General features: G+C 42.1%; 1 protein-coding gene across 1 annotated transcript in view; it reads right to left on the reverse strand.

Moving 5' to 3' along the window:
• Window positions 1-5,651: 5,651 nt before the first annotated feature.
• The window catches only part of adgb (androglobin), a gene marked incomplete at its 5' end in the record, with an annotated part of 35,550 nt that continues 15,759 nt past the window's right edge, over window positions 5,652-25,442 (reverse strand). The window contains 22 exons of the mRNA XM_084560372.1: window positions 5,652-6,245; window positions 6,390-6,570; window positions 9,819-9,906; window positions 10,003-10,081; window positions 10,211-10,366; window positions 11,226-11,383; window positions 13,368-13,479; window positions 14,874-15,004; window positions 15,299-15,465; window positions 15,586-15,773; window positions 15,984-16,137; window positions 16,271-16,402; window positions 17,013-17,106; window positions 19,250-19,381; window positions 19,748-19,886; window positions 20,374-20,541; window positions 21,462-21,576; window positions 22,895-23,033; window positions 23,228-23,321; window positions 24,409-24,504; window positions 24,619-24,682; window positions 24,863-24,974. Of these exons, the coding sequence (XP_084416498.1) occupies window positions 6,060-6,245; window positions 6,390-6,570; window positions 9,819-9,906; window positions 10,003-10,081; window positions 10,211-10,366; window positions 11,226-11,383; window positions 13,368-13,479; window positions 14,874-15,004; window positions 15,299-15,465; window positions 15,586-15,773; window positions 15,984-16,137; window positions 16,271-16,402; window positions 17,013-17,106; window positions 19,250-19,381; window positions 19,748-19,886; window positions 20,374-20,541; window positions 21,462-21,576; window positions 22,895-23,033; window positions 23,228-23,321; window positions 24,409-24,504; window positions 24,619-24,682; window positions 24,863-24,974 (2,885 nt within the window). The 3' untranslated portion in view covers window positions 5,652-6,059. The remainder of the gene's footprint in view (window positions 6,246-6,389; window positions 6,571-9,818; window positions 9,907-10,002; window positions 10,082-10,210; window positions 10,367-11,225; window positions 11,384-13,367; window positions 13,480-14,873; window positions 15,005-15,298; window positions 15,466-15,585; window positions 15,774-15,983; window positions 16,138-16,270; window positions 16,403-17,012; window positions 17,107-19,249; window positions 19,382-19,747; window positions 19,887-20,373; window positions 20,542-21,461; window positions 21,577-22,894; window positions 23,034-23,227; window positions 23,322-24,408; window positions 24,505-24,618; window positions 24,683-24,862; window positions 24,975-25,442) is intronic.

The raw sequence follows: 25,442 nt of genomic DNA on the forward strand, positions 1-25,442 counted from the left end.
GAGACCGCTACTACTCTTCCTTCCTTCCTTCCTTTGAAGGAGTCAGGAGGAAAGTCAATACTGTCAACGAAAGGCTGCCATCATTTTACTGCTATTAGACTGGACAAGGACCTGGACGTATCTTGTTAATTACAAGAAAAATTAGGCACAAAGGAATGTGTGTCTGTGTGTGAAGCAGAGAGAGAGAGAGAGATAGAGAGAGAGGTCTCCTGTCCTGTTATCTAAGATAGCAATAATCAATGCTAAGAACCCGGGCAGGTTATCAATGACTCCCTTGCACAGCCATCCCCTGTTGGTTTCAGCCCTAATCAATTCACACTTTATCAAGTCAGCACTTCACCGTGACAGCGCCCGCGTCGCCGAACTGGGGCGAGGCAGCACGCCCGAGTGTCATCTTAATCCACACATTAGAGGTCTGTCAGGCGAGAGTCGTGACCTGACGGGTTAATATTAAGAGGGAATCTGACGCCATACACGGGGATGCCGTGAAACGCCGCTCGCGAGCGCTGAAAGCGGATTCTAAAGAAATTCCCTTTCTCCTCGAAGGAACGCGGCCCTCAGTCAGTGTGACGGTGAGCCGTCTTACCAAGGACTCCTCTCATCCTGCGTCTGTGTCTGACGGTAAATTAAGCTGCGCAATTATCCCCCGCGATTGGCAAAGGCTATTGCACAATCCAATAAAGTGGGATGAAACCTAGACTCCTGTTTTATTGGCAACCTGACACCTCGCGGCTCTGCTGTGTAAACCGAGTCGACGTCGGTGAATTAATGCAATCATCTTCAACACGAGGCAATTAGGTAGAGGTTCAAGCAGTCGGCGTGATGCTATTCAAGGAAATTGTGTGTATCCTTCCATGCAGCCATCTATGGATTGCGTTTCGTCCCCCATCAGCTGATGCAGAGCTTTGACAATGGGACATCAAATGGTGCGTGAGCTGAACAAACGCCGTGCACGCGTGCAAGAAGAAAGAAAGAAAGAAAGAAAACGTGTGCGAAGAATCACATCTGGCGTGGCCAGCTCAAAGATCTTTTGAAACAAACGCTTTCGACAGACTGCGGCAAAACAGGAAGTTACATCAGCTGCACCCTTGCAATCACGATCACTCCTCCCTAATAACTATAGACATGTGCAGCTTTCAAACACAGCAGCGGCGGCAGCAGCAGACACCAAAACAAGTTCGCTCATATCAGTAGTCGTTAGTGTAACTGTCAGCAAATGCGCTTGGGTCTGAAATATCCCAGAAGGCGGCTACCGCTGGACACAGAAAACAAACTTTGATGATCAGTGCGCGTGGACAAAGACGCAGCTCCTTGATCCCTCCGCTGTAAAATGTCAGCCCAGGCCTTTGCTTGGTGCTTGGAGTAGTGGCTCGCCCATCCCTGCTGTCACCGTGGAATCTTTAATTGTATACACAGCTGGACCGCAGACGGTTTATCCAGATCCGCCCCAATGCAATGTGCCGTTCCTCAGCCTTCCTTAAATATTGACATAGTCTGACCTTCAGATCAGAATGAAGCAATCTTTACCAAGTATTAACTGCTGGTTCAGTTCAAGGAGGATCTTGCGAGCATTGATACGTAAGGGGCCATAGGGAAATGAGGAGAATGTGATTAGGAAGCTAATCTGCTAAAGCTACAATAGAGCACATTCTCACCCAAGATTTCTCTGTCACCCAAATCTGATGACAGGTACTGTTTTCCTCCAGTGATGATGACCTTGTGTTCAGCGCTTTATTCCCTCCACGCCTATAAATCTGAAGTGTTGCGGGTTTTTTTTTTTTTTTTGTGAACTTTTAAGGACTCATTATTTGATTTTCACATCCCTCTGGTGTCTGAAGAGCTGTGCTGCGCTGGCTGAAAAGAGAAGGCATCGTTGTTGGAGAGCTGGCCGTAGACGAGTGAAAAGAGACCGAAGCCAAAGAGAGAGAGAGAGAGGAGACGAGGCAGGGGGAGAGAAATAGTTGGGCTACAAGAATGAGGCTGCTACAAGGTCAGCATTTCTGTGTCTGCAAGTCTGGGGTTCCATCCAGACTTCAGCTTTGACTATGGATTGTGAATGTGAATGACCGTGTGTGTGTGTGTGTATGTGTGTGCATTAGAGAGAGTTACAGGAGGGGTTAGATTACTGCAGTAAAGCCTTGGCATTAAACTGTGAGCTCTCACCTTTTCCCCCCTCAGTGCAATCATTCTGTCAACGTAAAGGCTTGGCCTTTTGCTCCGTGGTGTCTGAGCCGAGTCTTAGCCATGACAGCGCAGGGTTGTCTCCTCCGAGGCCGATCAGGCAGCGTGGACCTCACAACAATGGGACAACGCTGCAGCATACAGGGTCAGTACGCCAAAGGAACCTATATGCATGCTTCTTTTTATATGGGGATATACTGCCTGGCACAGAAAGGGGAACAGAAAGGAAAAAAATAAATCATAAGTCACTTGTACTGTATGTCCTTTGCTGTGTTCGGAGATGCATAACTGAAAGATGCACCCTTGGTCCCTCAGAACAGAAGTGCTGATCCTGTGAGTCGACAGGGGCCCCGTTGAGATAGTCCGGGCGTTTAATGAGGACGCCCCCTGGCCGCCACCCCGTGGAGGTTTACTGGGCACGGCCAGCTGGGAGGAGACCCCAGGGTCCATTCAGAATTCACTGGAGGGATGGCACATATCTCATCCGGCCCGGGAATGCCTCGGGTTCCCTCATGACACACTGGAAAACGTTTGTAGGAAGAGGAACGCGTGGAACACTTTGCTTCGTCTGTTGCCATAGTGACCTTAAGAGGAGCGGGCGACAATGGACGGGTCGACACTTGTTTTTACAAAGATTGGTAGTCGGTTCATGTCGTGTCCACCCTTGCTCTGTCAGGCCTTGTTTGTCCCTGCTAAGGACATAGGAGGACGACACCTACCGACACCCATTCACCTTCACGTAGAACAACAAGGTCGACATTTTTGGATAGTCTCCTGTTGTGACGTGAACCGCGCGCTTTAATCTGGACCCACCAGTCAGACACTGATACGCCTTTAAACCCAAGCCGTATATTGTTTTAGTACTACTAATCAGCATGTTTAAATGCTAAACCAAAATGATGAATGTGAGAAACATTATACCTTCTCATTGTGAGAATGTGAGCATGCTGACAACTGCATTTCTCTCTAAACACAGCGAGCAGTACAGCCTTGCAGAGCTGCTTAGAGCCCTCTGTTCTACTTACATTCAAATGGCACCAGCTAAATAACGCTTTATGCACACGGTGACTCATTAGGCCTGACCCTGAGGAAGGGGTATCGTTCACTTCCGTCTCGGTGAGCTGTCCTAACAGCTGGTTGAGATGCATATAGAGGAGTCTAAATGACAGCAGCCCTCTTCATCCATGTTTTTCATGTCCCTCTATGTTGTTGCATGACATAAAATAAAGGCAAGTCGTGTGAAATGTTTAAAAATGTGTTCACTCTCGTCTAGAATTTACACAATTGGGCACTGAGGTTTTGAAACAGCTGTGTAAGTTACCACATAAACTGCAGGCAGACTGCAGCATTTGGCAAAGATGCCACCTTAGATAAAGAGAAATTTAAATGTACGGATGACATGAAATCCCTGCGAGTTAGAATGTCTTCTCTTTTGTCATTCACAAAAGCAAACGGCAAAAAAACTGACTTAACCTCCAATATGGAAAGTGTACTGAGGAGCCACCACACCACTCTGGGAATGTGTATCTAGTTTCACTTAATTTCATCATCCGTCTTTGTGGGTCCATTTAAGAATCAAATATTTTCTTATTACTTGTAGGAAGCCTCTCTCTCTCTCTCACATACACACACCCCCACACACAATGGTCGACTGTCCCCTTGTTCTCAAGGTTAAACTAGAGTTCTTCGGCGCCTCACAACACATTTGCATCAAACCACCAGCCAACAGCTGCCAATTAACAAACAGCCTCTCCGTTAATATACGCACGTCACTGCCAATTAGAGTGCTGGGGGAATCTCTCTTTGGAACAGCGAAATAGTACAACGCGCCGAGGCCCACACCCAAACATTATCGCACGCGCACTCTAGAGGAAGGAGAGGGGCGGGTTTAGGTGAAGGGAAAACATGAAATAACAGCTAATGTTTTAGAGAGGGAGGAACGAATTGGGCAAGAGGGAACCGTTGCGGAGACGAGAGGAGATGTTCTGTGCCAGGAACAAGGCTTTCAGGATTAGCTCCGTCATGCAGTTACAAGCGTAGGAATAGCGGTCGGCTATACGAGGCCTGACAGACCAAACACACACACACACAAAACAGCAGCACACGTTAGGACGCAGAGGAAACGCAGAGCAATGCACGCATATTCAAATTCAGTATGTGGGTCCATTTATATTAAATATTGTGTGCGGATATTCAAAAGTGTGCTTCTTTCTACAGCATCCCCGTATGGGTTCAGCTAAGCTCCTATGACAGCACATGTCTGATTTAGATCCATAATGAGGAATAATTTCTCACAAAGAAGAATGAGATGTCAGCAGCAAGACATAAAAACTTTAGAGCAGGATCACATTACTGAGGGATGCACATACAAGGAGGCGCACATAATAATTCTTGTCATCCCGCTATCGCATGCACACTCATATATATACACACACAGCATAAAGGTAATTTCCTTCATGCAGCAGCACAAAATTGAACAATTCATTATTGTCAACCTTGAGAACAGCAGTGCAGGCATGGTAATGAGAATTTATTAATGTCCACAGCCACTAGATGGCAGCCTCTTCCCTTTCATTTCCAATCGAGCTTCTCATTATTCAGCTGGTCGGCTAACTCTGCGAGATGGAGACCTATGCAGCCTAAATACTAATCTAAGATAAAGGACACTTCACAGCCAACACATTATCCCCACGGCAAACAATATTCAGTTCAACTTTGTGAATCGATAGCACTCCTGGCGTCATAAAGATCCGCCACCTACCTGTGCGGCCTTGTCTCCGTCTCGGAGAATGGGGCTTCTATCAGCAAGAAGGTGTCAATCAGCCGATCAATCAGTAGCACACAGCTTGAGTGGGGGCTCGGTTGTGTGCAGCATGCCTCCAGTCACGCGGTCAATACTGTGACCTTCAAGAAAACAGAAGAATTGCTGAAAATAATCAGGCTTATTGGACATCAAAAAGTCACACTCACACATGGCTAGTGAGATGGTTCAGCATTGTCAAAGCAGTGAAAGAGGAGGTGCTTTTACATGTCTGCACAGGCAGTTATTTCTAAATGTATGGTGTTTAAAGATTGTCTCCTGGCACAGTAAAATATGTACAAATACGTCTTACACACAAACGATCTTTGACTACTGCACGTCTTTAAATTTACTTACTTGTGCCCAGATGCTTCGTATAGTATGAGAAGTCCATCCTCAGTGTACAATATGTGTAATTTAAGTTTCCACATCACGCTAGAAATGCCTTGCCCTTGATCTGCCTCACAAATAATTTGGAAGCCAAACCAGTTGCAATGTCCCAAATCCTCTTTGCAGGTGCATGCCTTAGATTCAGGTGAGCTCAGACAAACTTTACTCTCTCAGCAGAACAATTTATAAAATCATCTTTTCGTGTCAAACTCTGAACATTAATCATTCTGGACAGCAAACGGAAGCAGCACCGACCGACACGTATTTTTAAGCGAAGGTAGAATTTAATCTAGTCTAAAGAAACAGAAACAACAAAGATTATTACATGTTAAAGACAAAACACACACACGCACAGGTGTGCCATGAATATATTATCAAATGTGGTATAAAACAGGGTCTAAATATTCTGAAAGTGTGACCATCTTACAAACAGAACTAAATAATATTAGAAACAAAACTAGTATTTAACATGTATCTAGTTAGTCCATATCTTTATTTTAAAGAGTCCAAAGCAAAGAGACAGCAGTAATATCCCCTCGCATACTCACAGCAGTCAATCTTTTGGACAAGTGTTGTTTCATGTAGCAACGATGCTGTAATTAAATCAAGATATATCATGTATTCAAACAGACTTGTTGAGGGGTGTCTGCTGATGAGAGCTGAGACTGGATGTTAGTGCCAGTGACCATCATTTCTTTCTGCCAGCACTCTTGGCAGGTTTTCTGGGCGGCTGATTGGCAGCAGAGGTGGGAGTTGTTTCTTCAGTAACTGCCGCCTGGGCCTCCTCCGGTACTTGCTTCGCTTCTCTTTTCGCGGCCGCCATCTGACGGCTACTAAATGCTTCGCAGGCGTTGTGAAATTCCTCATGGGCTGCCTGGAGATGAGACAAGAGGCAAAGAGATAGAAGTCACAGAATGACGTCTAAACAGAGAGATAGTCAAAAATGGCTCAGTACTGCCATCTAAATCTTGTACAGAAGATTTCAGACGTCACAATCTTTTATCTGTGACTCACTGACCTGTATGCTGGCATACATCTGAAGTTGATGTTTCATTTGATCTTTCGAGATTAACAGCTGCTTTATCTTGTACTCCACTACATTGTCTCGGACCAAGCGGTAGGTCTGGATCTTTTCGAAGCACTCCTTTTGTTGGACCTCCTCCATCTGTGAGTCCATCAACACTGGCAAGTCCGTTTGCCTACATGCAAACATATAAACTTAATTTATACAATGCATTTATATATACTTTCACGTGAGCTTATACCCTATAGACTTTTTCAGTAATACCTAAAACCAGACTGAGCTAAAGTTGAACAGTTTATCTACAGTGCATATGCTGCATATGTTCTATCAAACTGTGAAGGGAATATTTTTAGGATCAGATATTACACATGTGTGTTTTGTGAGATAGGATACGTGAAGATGTCCACACAGCCAGGACAAATAAAAATGGAACTGGGGCAGATGAATGCAGCGATATGTAGAGAAAATGATGGACATACAGTCCTGCGCCTCACCTCATTCCAAGTTGTGTATATTCAGACTGATATCTGGTTATAGCCCATTTGGTTTACAGTATGACTGTCATATGATAACATTCCTCTGTTAGGATTTGATTCTATAATTAAAACTACTTTTATTTGTGTGGGCAAAACTGAAAGCATGAGGCAGTAAGTCGGTCGACATGAGTCTGTTGGATAAATGAAATAACAGGCAGCAGCCCCATGAAGCGCATGCACAGTGAGGACCACAAAGAAAAGTTATAAATGCTAAATGCAGTTGTCTTTTTCCTATAAGTTGACCTAAATGAAGGGAGAGACCAGTGGAGGTGGTGATGGAGTTCATCCGGTTAATAGACGTTGGCCTGTTGCAGCTTCTTTCGGTGTGCAAAAGCTGCAAAGATGTACGAGTGTGAATCTATTATCTGCCCCGTGGTGCGCCTTTGTGCGAGAGAAGTGAGCTGCAAACTAATCAGACACCCCTAATAGACTTCTCCTCAGGACCTCTCTTGTCTCAGATTGCGGGCCACAGTGTCAGCAGCCATTAGTAGCCGGACACAGACACACGTGTGGGTACACGCACACACCCACAGCAGGAGAGGATTGAGAGGTGATGGGAGAGGGGCACATCTCATTGGACCAACGAGCTCATTGGGGTCCCGAAATAGCTCTCTAATTAACGGACCCAAATATCATCTCATTTATCCTGGAGAGGGATGGACAGAAGGAGAGACGGAGGGAGGTAACGAGAGAGGGTGTCAGGGTGACATAAGTCACAAGTTTACACACTGTTGAGATGAAAAGACAGCCCTGTATAGAGATATCAATGACATCAAGTCAAATCAATATACTGCCAATGTGGAGTACCGCATTCTGACACATTATAAAAACTCCTGTAAAAGCTCTGTGTGACTAGTAACTAGAGTCACTGGCGGAGCTGTTGTCTTCACATCTTGAGGTTGAGGCACATTTAGTTCTGCAGTTAGATGATGATGTGGCGAAGCAGACAAAAGCACGGCAGGACCAAACAGTGTTTTTGTCCATGTGAGTACTTGACATCAAAAAATGACAAAGCATTGCAAGGCGAGGCAATAAACTTGATTCTACTCCATTTCCACAGCGACATGTGGTATGAGCTGTGTACTAAACTCCACATCCCTCTAACATTCATTACAGTAAGCTAAAAAGCATCGATACCATCACGTAAAATGATTTGTTGCGAGGCTGGATGGAAATCCTATACATATCATTAATATATTCTGTGTGTGAATATAATTACATAATACAATAATTTACTGTGGATTAAATAGCTCCCACCACATGTCTATACATTACATACTGTATATCACTGTGCTCTGGGGGAAATTAATTCGTTTTCATGCCAAGGAAAGTATGCAGTGTAACACTGGGATAAATGTGCCAGTGTTAGCCAGCTGGCTAATTTTCAACTGTAGTAATTTTGGTAAGATGTTTTAAGAACCATTATCATATCTGAGAAAAAAAAATATCAAAGTTGTTAAAATAACAAAGCAGAAAGAGTCATTCATCACTAAATACTAGGTATTAGCCATTAGGTTGTCTCAAAGCTAAAACAAATACAGCAACCAGAACAAAAGATGACAACAGAGCAATAGACACCACCATGCAGGCTACAAGGCAGACACAGCTAATGACGTTCACATAGTTGGTTATTCAGAAGCCAGTCCTTCAGGTGGAGCCTAACTGTATTGTAAGCGGTGCAGTTTCTTATGTCAATAGGTATTGTATTACATAGTTTAGAAGCTCTCACAGAAAAGCACAGTTGACTAAAGGCGCTAGATCTATGAGGGATCACACAGTCCCCTCTGAGGGCAGACCTTGTTACTTTACTGCTAGAATCTTTCTGCTTCATAAAGGTTACCATTTACCTTACCATTTAAGATTTTAAAAAGTAAGCAGGCATCGCTGTGTTTTATTAAATTATCCCAACTAAGGATGTTAAGTTTATCAAGAACCTTCCAGTGATGATAGTGTTTGGGCTTTCTATCCAGCACCTTGATGAGCTTGCTTATGCAGTGATAGGATAGGCTTCAGTGTTGTACTTGAGAGTCAATAAGCCATTTTTGCACATGTATCATTGATTCACTGAGTTTAGCAGCTGCTTGTGCCTTAGTTTTTGCATGGACATAGATGACTGCATCATCAGCATACATCTGTACTTCACACCCTTCGCATGCTGACGGTAAGTCATTGATATACAAGCTGGATAAAATCGGTCCTAAGACAGACCACTGGGGCACACCAACAACACCACCTTTATCCAGTTTATGTTTTATACTCTCCACAAAGAAGCAGTTTGCCGTCTCCGTAGAGTGGTTTGCTCGAAATCCAAATTGCCTGGGGTGTAATGAAAAGGGGGTGCTGCTGAGATGATTGGTCAGTTGTGCGGCCACACGTTTTTCAGAAACCTTAGACATGACTGGTAAAATACTGACTGGCCTATAGTTATTCATATCAGTTGTGTCTCCTGATTTATGGGCTGGCACAACAGGGGCAGACTTTCACTCCTTTGGAAATTTTCCTTCTTTAGAAGAGGCATTAATTAACATACAGTAGTAATTGGACCAATGAGGGAAGCAGCATGTTTCTTTAAAAAAAGGACTCTAATCCAAATGTGTCTTTTGCTTTTGAGTTAATTTTATAGTTAACTTTTGATTCAGAGACGTCTGTCAAAGAAAAGTCTGGTTGTGAGCCTTATAATCTGCAAGCACTGCAACATGCCTGCTACACAAACACACACACACACACAAAACAATCCCACGATGCTGCCAAGCCTGGCGGCTAAGTCTTAATTCAGACCCATGAAGATGGAAAAACAGAGTGAGGTCTTGTACTTAGAGGCACAAAAGCACATCCCAGCAACATTATGAGAAAAGAGTAAAGAATAAGAATAAGAGCAGTGGAGAACCTGAGGAAGTGACTGATGTCCATGTGAGGATCAAAGACGGGGGCATCTCTCAACTTTTGATTGGATGGAGAGGTAGGTCTAGAAGTATCTGTAAAAGCAAATCAGCCAGGCAAGTGAGAAAACATAAAGCACACGAATACATCTCTGTGTGTGTGTGTATATATGAACAGTATAATACCAGCACCAGTATCGTTGTTTTCATCTGTAGCAGCTTCATCTTCGCCTTTATCTGGGTTGAGAAACTTGAGATAAGACTGGAAAGCCTAAAAGTTGAGTATAAATGAGCCCAACATAAAAAAATGATTCCAGTTTTTCACAAAAATAACAGTAATTCAAGTACAGTTCCTCAATGTATTGGGATATATTGAAGTTAAAGAACTTGTCTAGGCTACCTTTTCATGGCGTCCTGGCTCAGCCATCTCCCAGGCCATTTTTATGGCTTTAATCTGCTCTACTCTCTCAATGTCCTTCTTCACCTCAATGTCCTCTGTACTGCTCTTGTCAGTGACAAAACGCAGTGTCCAGTTTGGCTTCGTCAGGTCAAAGTTCTGCACAAACATATACACGTAAAATAAAGCACTTCCTCACAGAAGTGTCTGATACAAACCCAGCAGACTAGTTACCATGGATAATATCTGTGACTCGGGTCTGTTATTACAAGACTATTATTCTGACAATTACAGACAAAAAGATTATTGTGTGAGATAAAACAAACGTCTCTCATAGAGTCTGAATTCAGGTCATCCTGGCAGAGTTGTGGCTTTTAGCTTTTCAGCAGGGTCAGCTAAATATGCAAATGCCGACCTGCGTGATTAAACAAACTACAAAATATTACAAAAGAGGTGTCAAGACTGAGTTCAACAGCAGTCTCATTATATGGGGTTTGAATGGGCATCAGTGAAGAGGAGTCAAGTGTGCACTCAACTCAAATGCCTCCACACCCAGCTCTCAAAAGGATTACTACTATTTTTACTCATTTGTACTATGTCTTACACGGGCAACTCTACCTCCTCTTAGCATAGGATAAAAAAAACAATATGTATTTATGTTAATATTACAAAAGCGGTGTGCAGCCTTCACTTTGAGAGCATATTTCTAATTGCATTTCTTTCCATAAAACTTATTTTGACACATAATTACAACTGCATTGTATTTTGCAGTCGAATAAAAATATCACAGATATTATCTACAGTTATTATTTGGAAATTTAACTTATAAGATGTGATTTAAAGCTTTTTACACATAAGCTTAGGTGCACAGTGGCAGATTAGTTGTTGAGTGATTTTTATAGTTTTTTATTATAATTATGGATATTGAATATACTGTATATTCATACTAATAGTCCTAATTTACACTGAGCAACGTTGTGTTGTCTGTTGTTGTCTGTCACAGTGGTGTATCTATTACCGTTTCCTGCTTGGAGACAGATTTGGACGTGGCAGCCGGCTTCCCCTTCTCCTTGCCACCTTCGCCTTTGTGTTTTGTTTTGGGTGCCTCAGACTTGTGCCCATTAAGGCTTGGTGTGCTAGCAGTGGAGGAAGACTTCAGATCTCCGGGCTTGTATACTATATTGTAAAGCAGAGATTAGGTAAGCTCACTTTTTTACTATTGTTATCTGCAAAATCTGTGGCATACTTATAAATCCTGCCAATCAAGGTGTCACATTCTACATTACATAAAAATAAATTAATATACTTCATCACAATGTGAAAGGCTAAATAACTTGTTTTGTTTATAAATAAATACTACTGTATATCCCCCCGCCTCTCGCCCGATGACAGCTGGGATAGGCTCCAGCAGACCCCCGCGACCCTCAACAGGAATAAGCGGGTACAGAAGATGAATGAATGAATGAATGAACTACTGTACTGTACATCCACTGACTCATGAGGGTGTTGTGTGGTCGCATATGTGCTAGATGGCACTGTTGCCCTTTAAAGCTAACATGAACACAATCCCAAGCTTAGATGAAGCTTAAAATATGAGTCTCACCTCTCTGATATAGAGGCGGAATAATCCATTATTTAGCTGACACTCTGCCATTCTGCCTGAAGAGCTATTGTGCACTGAGTTACTCTTATTTCAAGTCAAAGAGGATCTAAAAATGAGTGTGTGTTGTGTGGTGTAGGCTGAGACACGTATTGAAAACAGTTTTTAAGCCGGGCTAATAAATACAGAATCAAGAAAGATTTTATTCAGTTAAAGTCTAAGGGTTCTTGTAGTAGCATGGGAAAGAAAATATTGAGGTTGCAAAGGGAATGGATACTGCTGGCATAGCTGCATGTGCGGCTACCTCTGACAGCTGCTTTAACAGTATATGCTGAGATTTAAAGTGGAGATGTGAAAATGTGTTGCATTAAACATGCACAGTACAGTATTTTGACTGTAGCTTGTTAAACAGCTTGTTAAAGAGGTTTCAAAGCCTGCCTCTGCATGTGCATGTGTATCCCTATAGCATGTAGGGACCATGATCAAGGGCAGAGCCTCACCACTGAGACAGAGTTAAACTGGGTGAAATTAATTCATTTTCCTGCTGAGATATTTCCCAGGGCACCGGGGGGGCAAGAGCCAACTTCATTTGACATCCCGTTGACCCATTTAAGCTTATAGGGAAAACACAGGAGGTTTGTGCGGACACTGGTCTGTACATACTGTACACACATACGTATAAGGAAAAATACAAAGCACACGCTGAAAAAAAAAATAACTTAACATGCTCACATGCAGTGTATCAGTAAAGAGAAAAGACATGCAAAGACAAGATAAACATACAGTAAATCTAGGGCAGTGCCAAATCACTAGTGCTCAGGAGCATGACACACACATATCATTTGCAGGATTCATGTCATGCAGACTGAATGAGTAAGTAATGGGGACATTGTGGGGAGCAACACAGAAAAGAGAATTCAATGACAGTAGACCGGCCTTTCTCCTCAGGCAATCATGCAGACTATCTACACGCACGTTCACAACAGCATCCACCCATGCTGCCATCAACTCCTCCTCTTCACATTTTTTAGAAGCTTCTACAAATTTAAAAGCCCTGATTTCTCAATTGATCAAATTCCTGCAGCGCGATTAAACACAGAGAAAGGCAGAGAAGCAGAGAAAGACAGAGAAGCAGAGCTGGCGACAGAGGACAGGACTATTGCCTCAAATGACGACAAGTGGGCACAAGAAATCATACCATGTCCAGTGAAAGCAGCTGTATGCATTTGGTTTTCATTAGACTATGATTGCAGGCCTCTGGCTAGTGGAAGCAAATAATAAATGGTGTCTGCCTTGGCCCCTGACATTGTCTACTAAGTATCAGCCGCACTTCATACTGAACACAAAAAGAAAAAAGCCATTGCAAACACAAAGGGCGTATTAGAAAATCCATTCAGAACCCAGGACTCAAGTACTGACTGACTTGAATACAACATAAAAATGAAACTGCTTCATGGCCTATTATAGACATGTCTGAACCATGTATGATGTTTATGAGCTCTTGATGTTCATGTTCAACACAGAATGGTCTGTTGTGACATTTGTGTTCGTCTTGTGTACCTCTCATCTCATTCTTCTCCAAGTCCTTGAGCATACGGACAAAAGACAACTGAGATTCATCCAAATCCCAGCTCTTATAAAGCACCTCTGCTTGAACCACATACTTATGACCCTGTGAAACACAGACAAGAAAAGCTGTTGTAAAACACCCAGACAGCAGTATAAACACCACATACAAGATAATCCATACAGCAACAGCAACATCATAAACATAAAGCCAGCATGAGATGAACATAATGTTTTGAGCACACAGCTGTAAAATACCGCGGTGCAGATGATTCAGAGAGATCTGCAACACATTTGATTTTTTACAGTTATCTGCTCTCTTTGACAAAAGTACATGGTTAGCACAAAGGCAGAGAGGAGGCAGTGGGCTTGTTAGCCAAGATTATATCATGAGTGATAACTCCCACATCCATCACACAGAACAGAACAAACCAACTTTGGACAAAATTCCAAGGTGAGACTCAAGTTACAATAGGAAAACACTCCAACATATCCAAAACTGAAAATGTATTATCTGATGTTTATTTCTGTATTTATAATAGGATCCAAAGAAAGTGATTGTGTTGTTATTCCTGTCTATAATGCCTCTGAACATTTTTTTTTTCCAATTCTTCTTGTGCTTATATGTGTTTAAGCGCAATCCAAACCGATTGCGCTGTAGCAGTCTTAACAATTAATCCACCATTACTGAGTATCAATAGGTCTGATGTGTGTCCCTGTAGCGCAGAACAGCGCCTTAATCACAGACCCTTTGCTCTAAGTCTTGATCAATAACCGTTCTTTTCTGGCTGACTGCTGATCTATGAGGCTCGACATGATCTGTCTCAGTACTACTGATGTCACTGTTGAGTTGAGTAGAGACGTTTAGCATCAAAAAAGTATTTAAAAAAACCTGCATGGTGTAACCCTAGGTCTGTTCCAAACGTGTTTTTGTTGTTAAAAGGTTTAATTCACGGCTGCAACTACCAAATTAACTGTGCTTATTTATGTTCATGAGGGAAAACTAAAGTGATTGATTACTACTTCAGAAGCATCACTGGTGTTATTGACGGCCAACACAGCAAAACAGATAAAACTTGGTTGATTTTCCGTTTTTATGGACTTGTGTATGTACCATAAGCTTCTGCAATCATTAAACTATGACAGCAGGTCTGTTAGATAGGGGGTCATAAATCATGTCCAAATCACTGCTCCTTGACAAGCACAGATAACTCAGACGAGGACAACAAAACTTCCCCCCAGTCTCTGCTGCTCTCTTCTTTTTGTCAAATGTTTGTGATAACGTGTGTGTGGGTGAGTGTAAACGCATGTGTGTGTGTGTGTACGCGTGCGCATGCGTGCTTACAAGTAAGGCGATATCTGGCAGGAAAAAAACAATTTGAACAGGCAGCAAGCAAGTGGGTGAGAAAGACGGAGAGGGAAAGTGAGATGCACATGCAGTCGGGATCAGTTAAGCGTTTGAGCAGCAGCAGATACCACGCAGACAGTTGTCGGTGATACCATAGTCTCTGTGGGAGGCTGGTATTCGTCAGATGAGGCGTCTGATTCTCCAACTGTGCAGTCCTCCCCATCTCTGTACTGGGAACAGTCCTGGATGGGGGAACCCTTGGAACCCTTCTGTGTCTTCTCATCTGTGTAACAGAAACAGAGATACTGTGTGAGAGAAAACAATAGTCGTCAATAATCTCATCTTGTCATGATTTTCAAGCCACTTTTGAGCTGGTCTTAGAGTCTGAATAACACATCCTTCCAATTTTAAGGGTCCAACCCTTATAAGGAAAATAATTGGAAAATTACTCTGATTTGTTCAGTAAAAGAACTAAATGTAGAATTAGAAAACATACAAAATCATTGACGATATTGACAATCAGTTTTGCCACGAGGTAAGTTTTATTCACCAGTTACTTAAGTAAATGACTGCTCACCTACGGTAGCCAGGAAGTGGAATGCAGGAATTACCACGTGGCCCTTTCCAGTGATGCCAGCCACTTCCTTTTCCTGGTCCAGAATGGACAGGCGTATCAAAACATCCGGCTTGGAAGTTTGAAACTGAAGTGTTCCAAGGACGTTTGTTGTCACCTGCACACGGTATCTGCAGGAAAGTTGCAGATCATCTTTAATATAGGTATAAGAAAATATAACAATAAACAAAATAAAAAATCTTAACTGTTCAATGAAATATTGTATGTGCAGAACGCAACAATTCTCTCACCGACATATGAGGTTTTTGTCATTGGGAATGTAATAATCCCGGAATTCCTTCACTGAGAATGCGTTGAGTGGAGTCTCACGGGACAGTTTTGGAAGGGGTTCCTTTAAGCCAATTAACCGCAGTGTCCACTTGGCGCCAGCAGGGGGTAATTCAGGTTTGACAACCTCTGCTACAAAGGTATAACCAAGCTGAGGCAAGAGATACAGACAACAGAGATAGACAACATTAATCTTAAAATCACAACATTTCCTGCTTATGATTAAACGTGACTGGTTCCAATTCTAACGTGAAATAATTTATCATGGTGATATTGAGACTGTGAACATGCTTATATATCAAAAAAATATATGTCAAGTAGATTAGGTTTTGAGATGCAAGACTGTTTTGCCTCCACGCACCTTATTGGGTTGATAGACATGTGGTGCTACGTTGTTAAAGACCGTGTCCACCTCTTCTCCTGTGTCATTATTTACAACATGCAGTCGACAGTAAGGGATCGGGGAGTAGACCTTTGGTACCAGCAGCATCTCCTTAGGAACAAGGAACACCTCTCTATATACAACCAACAAAAATTGAATTATTTAATTCCAACATCTGACCAGACTGCCTCCCCACATTTTCCAAGCCGCTTTGGGACTTCTCTTTATCTGACAAGCCTAACCTTTAATTTACAATGTTCTCTAACCTAAAGACCAAGACCCAGATGTTGGCTGTGTCTTGCAGACAGACAGAGTAATCAGCAAAGGCGATTCTGGTCGATTCATCCCGTAGACAGGGGTAGAGCTCTAGGTTCCTCTCAGAATTGTCAATGATATACCTGTGTACCAAACACAAAAAGGGCAGAGCACATTTAAAATCTTCAATTTCAAGTAAACCCGTCCATTAATAACTGGAGATGTAATTTCCTGCTGAGCGTGATCTTCGATCTTTGTCATTTAGGAAAAAAAAAAAACACATGCTCAAAAGGTTCACAACACCCCACAAACCCCTCCTTCTGCCTCCACACACACATCGACCGAGCGCTTGTGCACATGCATCCGTCCCCAGGCGGCAGGTCATTCGGCAGACGCTGCTAGCCCATTGGAACGGGGAGAGTATAAACAGCAGATGGTACCACTGGGAAAAGATGGAACACAATGTGGAAAATGCTCCCTGCATGGCCCCCACAGGCTGCCTTAACCAGGAGAGGGAGCAGATTCTGGGCATGCAGTGCAACAGAGAGGCTAAACGCATGCCATACGACGTACATAGCATTGGCACAGGATTGCAGAAGGAGCGTTCTTGGGTTTTCTCAGATAATGACATTTGTATTAAGAGTTGTATTGTACAGTTTGTGTTATACTATTAAGATGCATAGCTTAAGTGTACAAAATCAATATATTTTTATTACTATAAGTATGTATTTTTCAAACATCACATGTCATTACCGTAGCAAGATGGCAGCATGCTTGTCTGCGTCTGATTCTATCACTGGCCACATCTGTAAAAGGATGTTAGAGGCACTTTGGTTCTCCTTCGTTCCTGGATGAATAAGAGCACACGTATGTGCGCACACAGAAAAGTTGCCACCATTAAAGATGAAACACGACCCGTGTTGCTGTCAAACACATGAAAAAATAATAATTGTAGCTGACCTAGTTCAGGGTAGGACGCGCAAACTGCAAAATGCATTTTTTGCCTGATTCAGTGAGAGGCGATAGGAGATTATTCTCACCTTGACGTTAACTTTCACACTCATCTCACCATCCAGGTAGCCACTCTGACAGGACAGAATTTGGTCCTATGTGTTCATGAGTATGTGTGTGTGTGCCAGTCAGGTTGTGTTTATGCACGTAAGTTTGAGAACGGCTCTGAAGAGACAGCTGAATGATTTTCTTTCTGACATGTGGCAAAGATGTCTTCAGATTGTCCCACCACATGTCCCTCCCTTTTCTTAGCTCTATGTCTTTTTAGATAGGCGCCTTTCCAAACATTGGAATGTGCCAAGGCTGAATATTGAGACATGAAGAAGAGCTTCTATTATCTTTACAAATAAAGAAAGGACACACAGCAAAAAGAGGCAAACGTGAATGGGTGGAAGGAATAGAGAAAGAGTAAAAGAACAACAACAAAAAGAGTAGAGAAATGTGTCTTTAGCACTGGTGTGCTCATGTCATTAACAGGTATGCTAGGAAATTTATCTTAAATAAGAAAATTGCCAGTTACCTTTCTTTCTGCCTGAATGGCCTTTTTAATGTGTTATTAGACAGTCAGTGTTTCTAAAACATGATTGGAGTTTTTCCATGGATATAAGTGCCACTCTGAAAGCTGCACTTTGTGCTTTGACTAGTTAATGAATAAAATTTGAGGGAACTTAACCATGACAAGTCAGTTTTTATAGAAGTCAAGCTGTTCAGGCCGTGTGCGCATGTGTGCTCCGATGCTGCATAATCACCAGTAATATTTTTAAACACTGCTGGCAGATGGGTTCTATAATGATGTGGGTATCACATCCAATGTTTTGGATACCACATTTTTCAAGCCATAAAAAAATATGGTGGACGCTATTGTACAGTGACGCTTTATGCAGATTCTGCATTAATTAGACTGTCCGTATTCTCATACATGCAAGTTATTCAGAGAGTCACAATGTCATGTTTGGTAGCTACAGGCTCTGGAAATAAACTGAAAATGTCTGGTAATATGTCGGTTAACAAACAGTTTTGCATCTTCGTGTGAAGACAACTACTATCACAGCACCTCTCAAGATCTATTAAGAATATTTAAACTACTTCTCATTTCTTTTTCTTTTACTTTCTAATGTCCTTTTTTTAATTCTGGGGTAAAGATAATCATGAGCTACATCATTTGGGCTTGGATGGTGGGTTTATTTCTCTTTCATTTTCGACATCTGTGTGAATACAGAGAGCACTTGTATGTTGTTTATGTTTTGTTCGATAAAAATCAATAAAATCTATTTAAAAAAAAAAAAAAAGAATATTTAAACTAAAACCGAGGGAAATTTCTAAGCTGCCTGCAACTTGTCAAATGCAACGCCGTCACCAAAACGGTAAACAACATAAATAAAATGTTACTCCAAAGCAAGATTGCTGAACATCTTTACAGAGGAAGCACTGTTCTGCTCTGCCTCGTTAATCTCTCATTCCTTCCTAGAAACTGTTTATCTTCCGCATCTTTCTCTTGCTGTCACTAATGAACGGTTTGGTTGTTGATGCAGGAATGTTGTGTCCGCGTGTGTGTGTGTGTGTTTCCTCTGTGTGTGTGTGTGTGTACGTATCCCCTCTGAGGCCACCCTTCATGTGTCAGAGTGCATTCGTTAGAGTGGCAGTCTCATCAATACATATTTGTGCCTCCGCTCAGAGGCTCAATATATGCCAACAAGCTAAATGAAACAGTGAATGCAAGGAGGAGCGGAAGGTCTTTTGTGTGTGTGTGTGTGTGTGTGTCTTTGGACACTAAATAATAATCTACAAATGAAAAACAGTGTTGTTGTGCCCCTTCCTCTATTACAGCCATTTTGGCCTTTTGTAATCGTTGCATATGCCATGCTTTGTAGAGAACTAAAAGGTTAAGTACGTAACGGTACCGTCTCGTCATGTATCATACGACGGTATTTAATATTTGAACGAATATGCAGATAATGTGTGTACATGCACGTGTTTACCAGGTTTTGAGGCGATAAGGATCCCTCGCACAAAGTGCCCTTTGAATCCAGCCTGCAGAGTAGTGACTGCCTTGACCTCTTTGTCTGTCGGCTGCCTGTCCCTCCAAATTTCTGGAGGCTTTGACACGGGATCTACTGAACAGCAGAGTGACGATAGAAAGAATGTGGCGGAATATTAATTTATTAATTAAAGCTGTGAAATACCATTTAATGAATTCAACATACGGTATGGCTGAAAGCTTATACTCTACAGAGATGTAAATGATTATTTGATTAGACTACGCAGGTATCGTGCAGTGCTTTAATCCTCTGATTTCCGCAGTATTATATACTGTCAAATGCAAATTAATATATAGTGCTGTTCTGTTTAAAGTGGAATGCATAAACCCTGGAGCAACTGACAACACTGTGTTAATTAATCCATGCTTTAGGTATATAGTCAACACACAAAATCTGCAAGTAAGATTCAAGTGTCAAGTGTAAGTGGCACCTACTTACATGTAGCGGGGTGTTCTTCAGGGTCCGTGGCTGAGAGTGAAGGGTCGGCAGTGAGGGCCTGTACAGCAAATCGCTCCTCTGCTGTCAGCTTCCTGCCCAGAGCCTCACACATCATGTGGTAAACTGCTGAGTTAAATACCTACAGACCGCAACACACACACACACACAAACACATATATTTTATGCCTTTCTAAATATACGACCGTACGAGGCCATGGTTACATAAACAGTGATCCATACACTGAGAATATACACAGGACGGTTGTTCATTAGCTTTAATTTACTGTATGGAGTACTATGTATCATATTGCTTTAAGTATGGACAACTTCCAGCAATTAAAATATAGAAAAATATTGTATGCATAGTTAAAAGATGGTTGATGAGTGATTCCCTGAGGCTTAGAAATAAATGCCGTCATCACCATTAATGTAGGATCAATGTAAACCAGTTACTGAAGTTAAACACGGCTGCTAAATAATACACAACAAGACATTTGCTACTTCAAAGCTGCACTTCTAAATGCAACAGGCATCTGTCAACGTGTACTGTATCTGCAACATTTGTGAATGAAAGTGTGGTGAGACGTTCAATGTAGTTAAACTGTGTAGCGCTGTGAGAAATCTACCTTGTGGAGTTCCCGTTTTCCCAGAGTGGTTTTGATGTTTTGAGGGCAGTAAGCCTCTTCCAGGGTCTTTCTGAGTGCTGGCTGTTCCTGCTCATCACTAAAGGAAGCCACCAGTCTGGACAAGGCCCTAAAGATGGATGAAGCCTGCTCGGTAAAATGAGCATTTTCCTGTTTAAAAGAGGAAAGCATTAGGAGGCGTCTCTGTTTTGTTTAATACTCTAGTTAAACAGACAGCAAGTAGAGCAGTGTGACCACCACACATACCGTGTTGCATTTCCATGGTGAAACAGATCAGGAATGTTCACATGAAATTTGCTTTAAGTACCGTATACAATGTGTGCTGAACTGTGGGTGCCAGAAATTTCAATTCCTTTACTCTTTCCCACATACACAAGCCTACCAATGCATTGAGTGAGTCACACAAAATCAGCTGAAAAATTGATTTTGAGCAACACAAACAGTGAACTCAGAAACACACAGAAACACGGAGACAGCAGAGACACTGTCTCGCTAACAAGATGAGACTGAAATGGAAACATTACAGCAATATTACAGCGAGGACTTTGCAACAACCGCAATTGTATTATTTGTGTCACTGTGTTCAAGTATGCACTGTTCGCTTTTATTTTGTCATGATTTAGGCTGAAATGATCACTATATTCTCCTGCGTTCTGTACATTTCTTTTGCTTTCTTCCTTTATTTTGGTGTTCTCGTCTTTCTGCTTGATGAAAACATTTCTTTCATTTCTTCATCCACGATTCCTTTATTCCAGTACAATATATGAAAACGTTGAAGTGCACTGTGCTGAAGTGAGGAGGCATTCATTAACTGTGCATCTACAGTACTGTATGTATCTTACAGCAGCAGGAGCCAGACAATGACTGCAGGATTATATCAACTAAATATCACGTTAGGAGTGTATTTAAACAAAAATGATGAAAACTTAACAGGCAAAAGTCTTCCACATATAATAAAAGAGAAAAACAGATGTTTAGGAAACTAAAATTATGTCTCACATTCAGCCACATTCATTACTGTCTGCTGGAATCACTATCCTAGTAAACTGAAAACCAAAAGCCTTTGTCACCTTCGTAAGGTGTGACATGATGGTTTCTTCATCCCCAAAGATGAACGGTGTCTTGCTGCACAGATGGACATGGTAGCCTAGCGATGCTCTTGTGTGGATGCACAGCACATGGCGCCTAAAGGGAGCGAGAGGACAAAGTGCGACTTGAAGACAAGCACAAATAATCCAGGTTTAATTTACATTTACAAAATTGTGGTTCCCAGCTGCTTTTGCTTATGACACTTTTTAAGAGAAGCAGCGAACAACATACTCTTGCAACCTGTTAACTCAAAGATTGATGCTGTCTTTGTAGATTGGTATAAATTGTTTTGGGCACTTAAGAGATGAATTATCTGAATTGTCACAAAAGAACAAGAAAAAAAAAACAGAAACACTGGAGATAAAAAACTATATTGTTCTTCTCATGACTCTACATATATTTGAACTCAATTGCTCTTGAAATTAAAAGGACACCACATATTTTACTTTTTTCCGTTGATATAGTTTCTGAGAAGAGCAATGTCAAAGTACTAGGCTACTAAAAGTATATGAAACAAATGGTAAGGAGTACACACTTTCCCTGTGAAGCCATGGGGTGGTGGGTAAAGGGATACATGCTTGAGAGAGTACGTACTCCACTGAATAAAAACCCTTTCCTGTCTTTATAGAAGAACGACTATGCATGTTTCTGTCAAGAAATACTGAGTGGGTCAAACAGTCGTTGCTTAATGCCCTGTCTGCCAAGTGCCAAGCTGAGTTCACAGGGCCTGGTCAGGCATGAGAGAGTGGAACCCCACTTCCTTGGCGCGATTAGTTTTGCATAATTTAGCCATCCCAGCCTAACTGGATAGAAGCACTGAGGCAGAGCTGGGCTGGTGCTGCAGATGTATACAAAGGGGAAATCAATGGGACAGAGATAAAAGAAGATAAGGAAGAGAAACAAAGAGACTGTGAGATAAAAGAGAGACTAAAGACAACAAAAAGCTCTTTTAAACTGTACAGATTAGCACAGGATGGTATGATGAAAAAACACAGTCAGTGAAAAAAAAAAAAGTGTTGTAAAAGCTTTGACGTATCAGCTATTATGAGTTGGAGAAAGAATACTATGGGGCATATGGGTATAGTAAATTGAGTGCTATGTGTGTGATTATGGCTCAGTGGTAATTGCACTGCTGCATACCTGCGCCTGACCCCAGAAACTAGGCCCTCTGGTTCTAGGCCAAGTCGCACCCATTAATAGAGACTAGGACAGATGATTTTTACTGCTTTTCAGAGCATCTGAGCTAGGCAGATATGCTCTGCCTGCGGTATGGTAACTTCACAAAATCTCTGCACAGCTGTAAAAATCACAGCAAGTGCAAAACGCTTACACCTATCTGTCTCTTCGTTTAAAGACACTAGGGGTGCTTCACATAATTTTGTACACAATTCTCAGTATTCTCCTGCTGTCTTACCCTGAGGGTAAGTTAAGCACAGCTGCCTTTGAGGAGGTTGTCTTGATGGTGAGAACTGGCAGATGAGACTGCAGACTTGTCCAGGAGTGTGGCCGCACGAGGAGATCTGCAGCCCTGCATGCTGCTGACATTCCCTTCTCTGTAAGGTGTATTGGTTACAGTCAAATATCACAAACAGAACGGTAAAATGTTGAGTTTATTGTGTATCTTAGTTGTGGTTATGACATATGGTTGGCAGCTCCTTATATTTCTTACACATCAGAAAAATCCCCGTGTGTGCATGTGTGTGTGTGTGTGTGCATGTATATAAATCCTTCCCGTCTTCAGCTGTACCTCCCCAGAGAATAAGAGCAGAGAAGCTGATGAGGATCTGGGAAGGCTGCACTTCGTCCACACACAGGTAGTAAGTCCCTTCCACCTCTGGACACTGCGGGAAGAAACACACGCACGCACACAGACACAGTACCCTTAGTTATCAGTGTGAAGGCAGACAAGTAAAAGAAAGAAGAGGTGAGGGAGAAAAAGAGCAAGAAGCTGTAGGGAGGGAAAATGAATAAACTGGGAGAAGGGTGGCTTAGTGGTAGAGAGTTAAGAGGAAAATACAGACAGGGGTGAAGAATGGGGGAGGGATGCAAGGGGAGGAAGAGACAGAAAAGAGCCAAGCGAGCTAAAGAAGCATTTGAGGTGGCACCTGAACAGGAGGAATCAAAACGGTGAATTTATGAATGTAAGAAAAAGCAGCAGGTAAGAAAATGGAAGGAGACAAAGAGAAGACTGACTGAGAGCAAAGGGTGAAAATGAATACATGTCCAGAATGAAAAGGCAAAACCAAGCATTCTATGCATGCAGACACACAAATTCAGAGTTGTGCGTAAGCAGCAGATGCAACTTCAACAACGGTGTACTTTAGAAAGATCCTCTTCTTTAGCAGTAAAGCTGTAATCACAATATATCTCTGAACTGCAGATGCCTCAGCTAACTATCTGTTCTCTCTAAAGACTTGAGTGTGAGGGACGATTTAAAAGTCATTAGCAAGGAAAAAGTGGACGGCCAGAGAAAGATCTAGGCAGCCATTCACACTAAAGAGGTCGTATCTCCCCCCCATTTAGATTTCCCTGAAGAGATTCAAACGTGAAGGACCATTTGCCATGTTTTGTGTCTTTTATGTTACTTTACTTTACATTACAGTAGCTTTGCCTTTACAGTAGAATACAAAACAGGATTCTTCTAGCTAAAAGCTGGAGTTTGAATCTAAATATATCTAATTTAAGATGAGCTATGAGTGGAATCAGGGTGGCAATAAGATGGGATGGAAGTTGCAACTACTCCTGTATTTGAAAGACTGAGCCACGTGCAAAATATTATCTGTTTTGTGAGGCACTAATTTTAGGCACTGCATACTGTAGCTACTTTCATACTGATCGTTATGTATTGGGTAGGCGGTTGTATCTCGCACTAAAAATAATGTGTTCATGCACAATTCTTAATGTGTTTCTTTGTGTTTTCATGTTTACTTCGGGGCTTGCTACAGCAGGGGATCCATTGGTTAAAGAGTGTGTAGACGATCCTTTGCAGGTGACGCCTCCGGGAGTCTTGGACAAGACGGTGCTCTGCAGACAACAGCAGCAAGTTAATTGCAACATTAATCTAATAAAGCACAAGATTAGAAAGTGCTGGCTCCGGAGTCGGATCTTCGCGGAGTAATTTCGTGAAACATTCTGTACCTTAAAATGGGATTTATCGACATGATGCGGGTAAATATGTGGTTTGTGAAACACCAAGAGAATCCTGGGAGAAAAATAAACAAACGAAAGGCAGTTATTTTTTAAGCTTAAGCAGTTACAACAGTAATCACACAATTTTTTAGTCCTTTTAACCTTCTTTTTTTGAAAGCCGTCTATGATTATCTATTAGTAGTTGCAGTAAATAAGTACACATTTTGTTTATTTGTTCGTGTGTGTCTCTCACTGAAAGCATTTAGCAAAGTCATCCATGTCCACCCAGGTCTTCCGCAGCATAGGTTTGGCAAGGGATGAGGATTCTTCAGTCACAGGATCTTTCATTGCAGTTTTGGGCCTATCTGGAAGGAAGGATGATGTATTTCTTGATTAAAAGTCAGACATGCGGCGTAAGGTAGCATGTTTATAATAAATGCACAGCCACCTAGCTGAGAGATGGATTATAAGTACTTTGTTTAATGGTATTTATTATTGTAAATAGACATTGGGAGCATGGTAATAAAAGAAAAACATTCCCTTATCGAGCTGGAAACCATCTGAGCAGACTAGTGCTTGCCACGCTTGGCGCCGAATGGAGGTAGAACTGCGACTCACTGCATGTTATCTTTGACTCAAATCATTATCTTAAACGCTGTGAGTCGAATTGACCAGACTCCCACATAATGGCACAGTGTAAGCGCACACGCACATCCACACACCCACTCGCTCACTCCCACTATCCCAATGCATGCGGCGCAAAGTCATAGACATATGCACACAGACACACTCTCCACCCCACCAAAAACACACACGCACGCAAAAACAGTCTG

The sequence above is a fragment of the Chelon labrosus genome (genome assembly GCF_963514085.1).
Source record: "Chelon labrosus genome assembly, chromosome: 14".
NCBI classification, from domain to species: domain Eukaryota; kingdom Metazoa; phylum Chordata; class Actinopteri; order Mugiliformes; family Mugilidae; genus Chelon; species Chelon labrosus.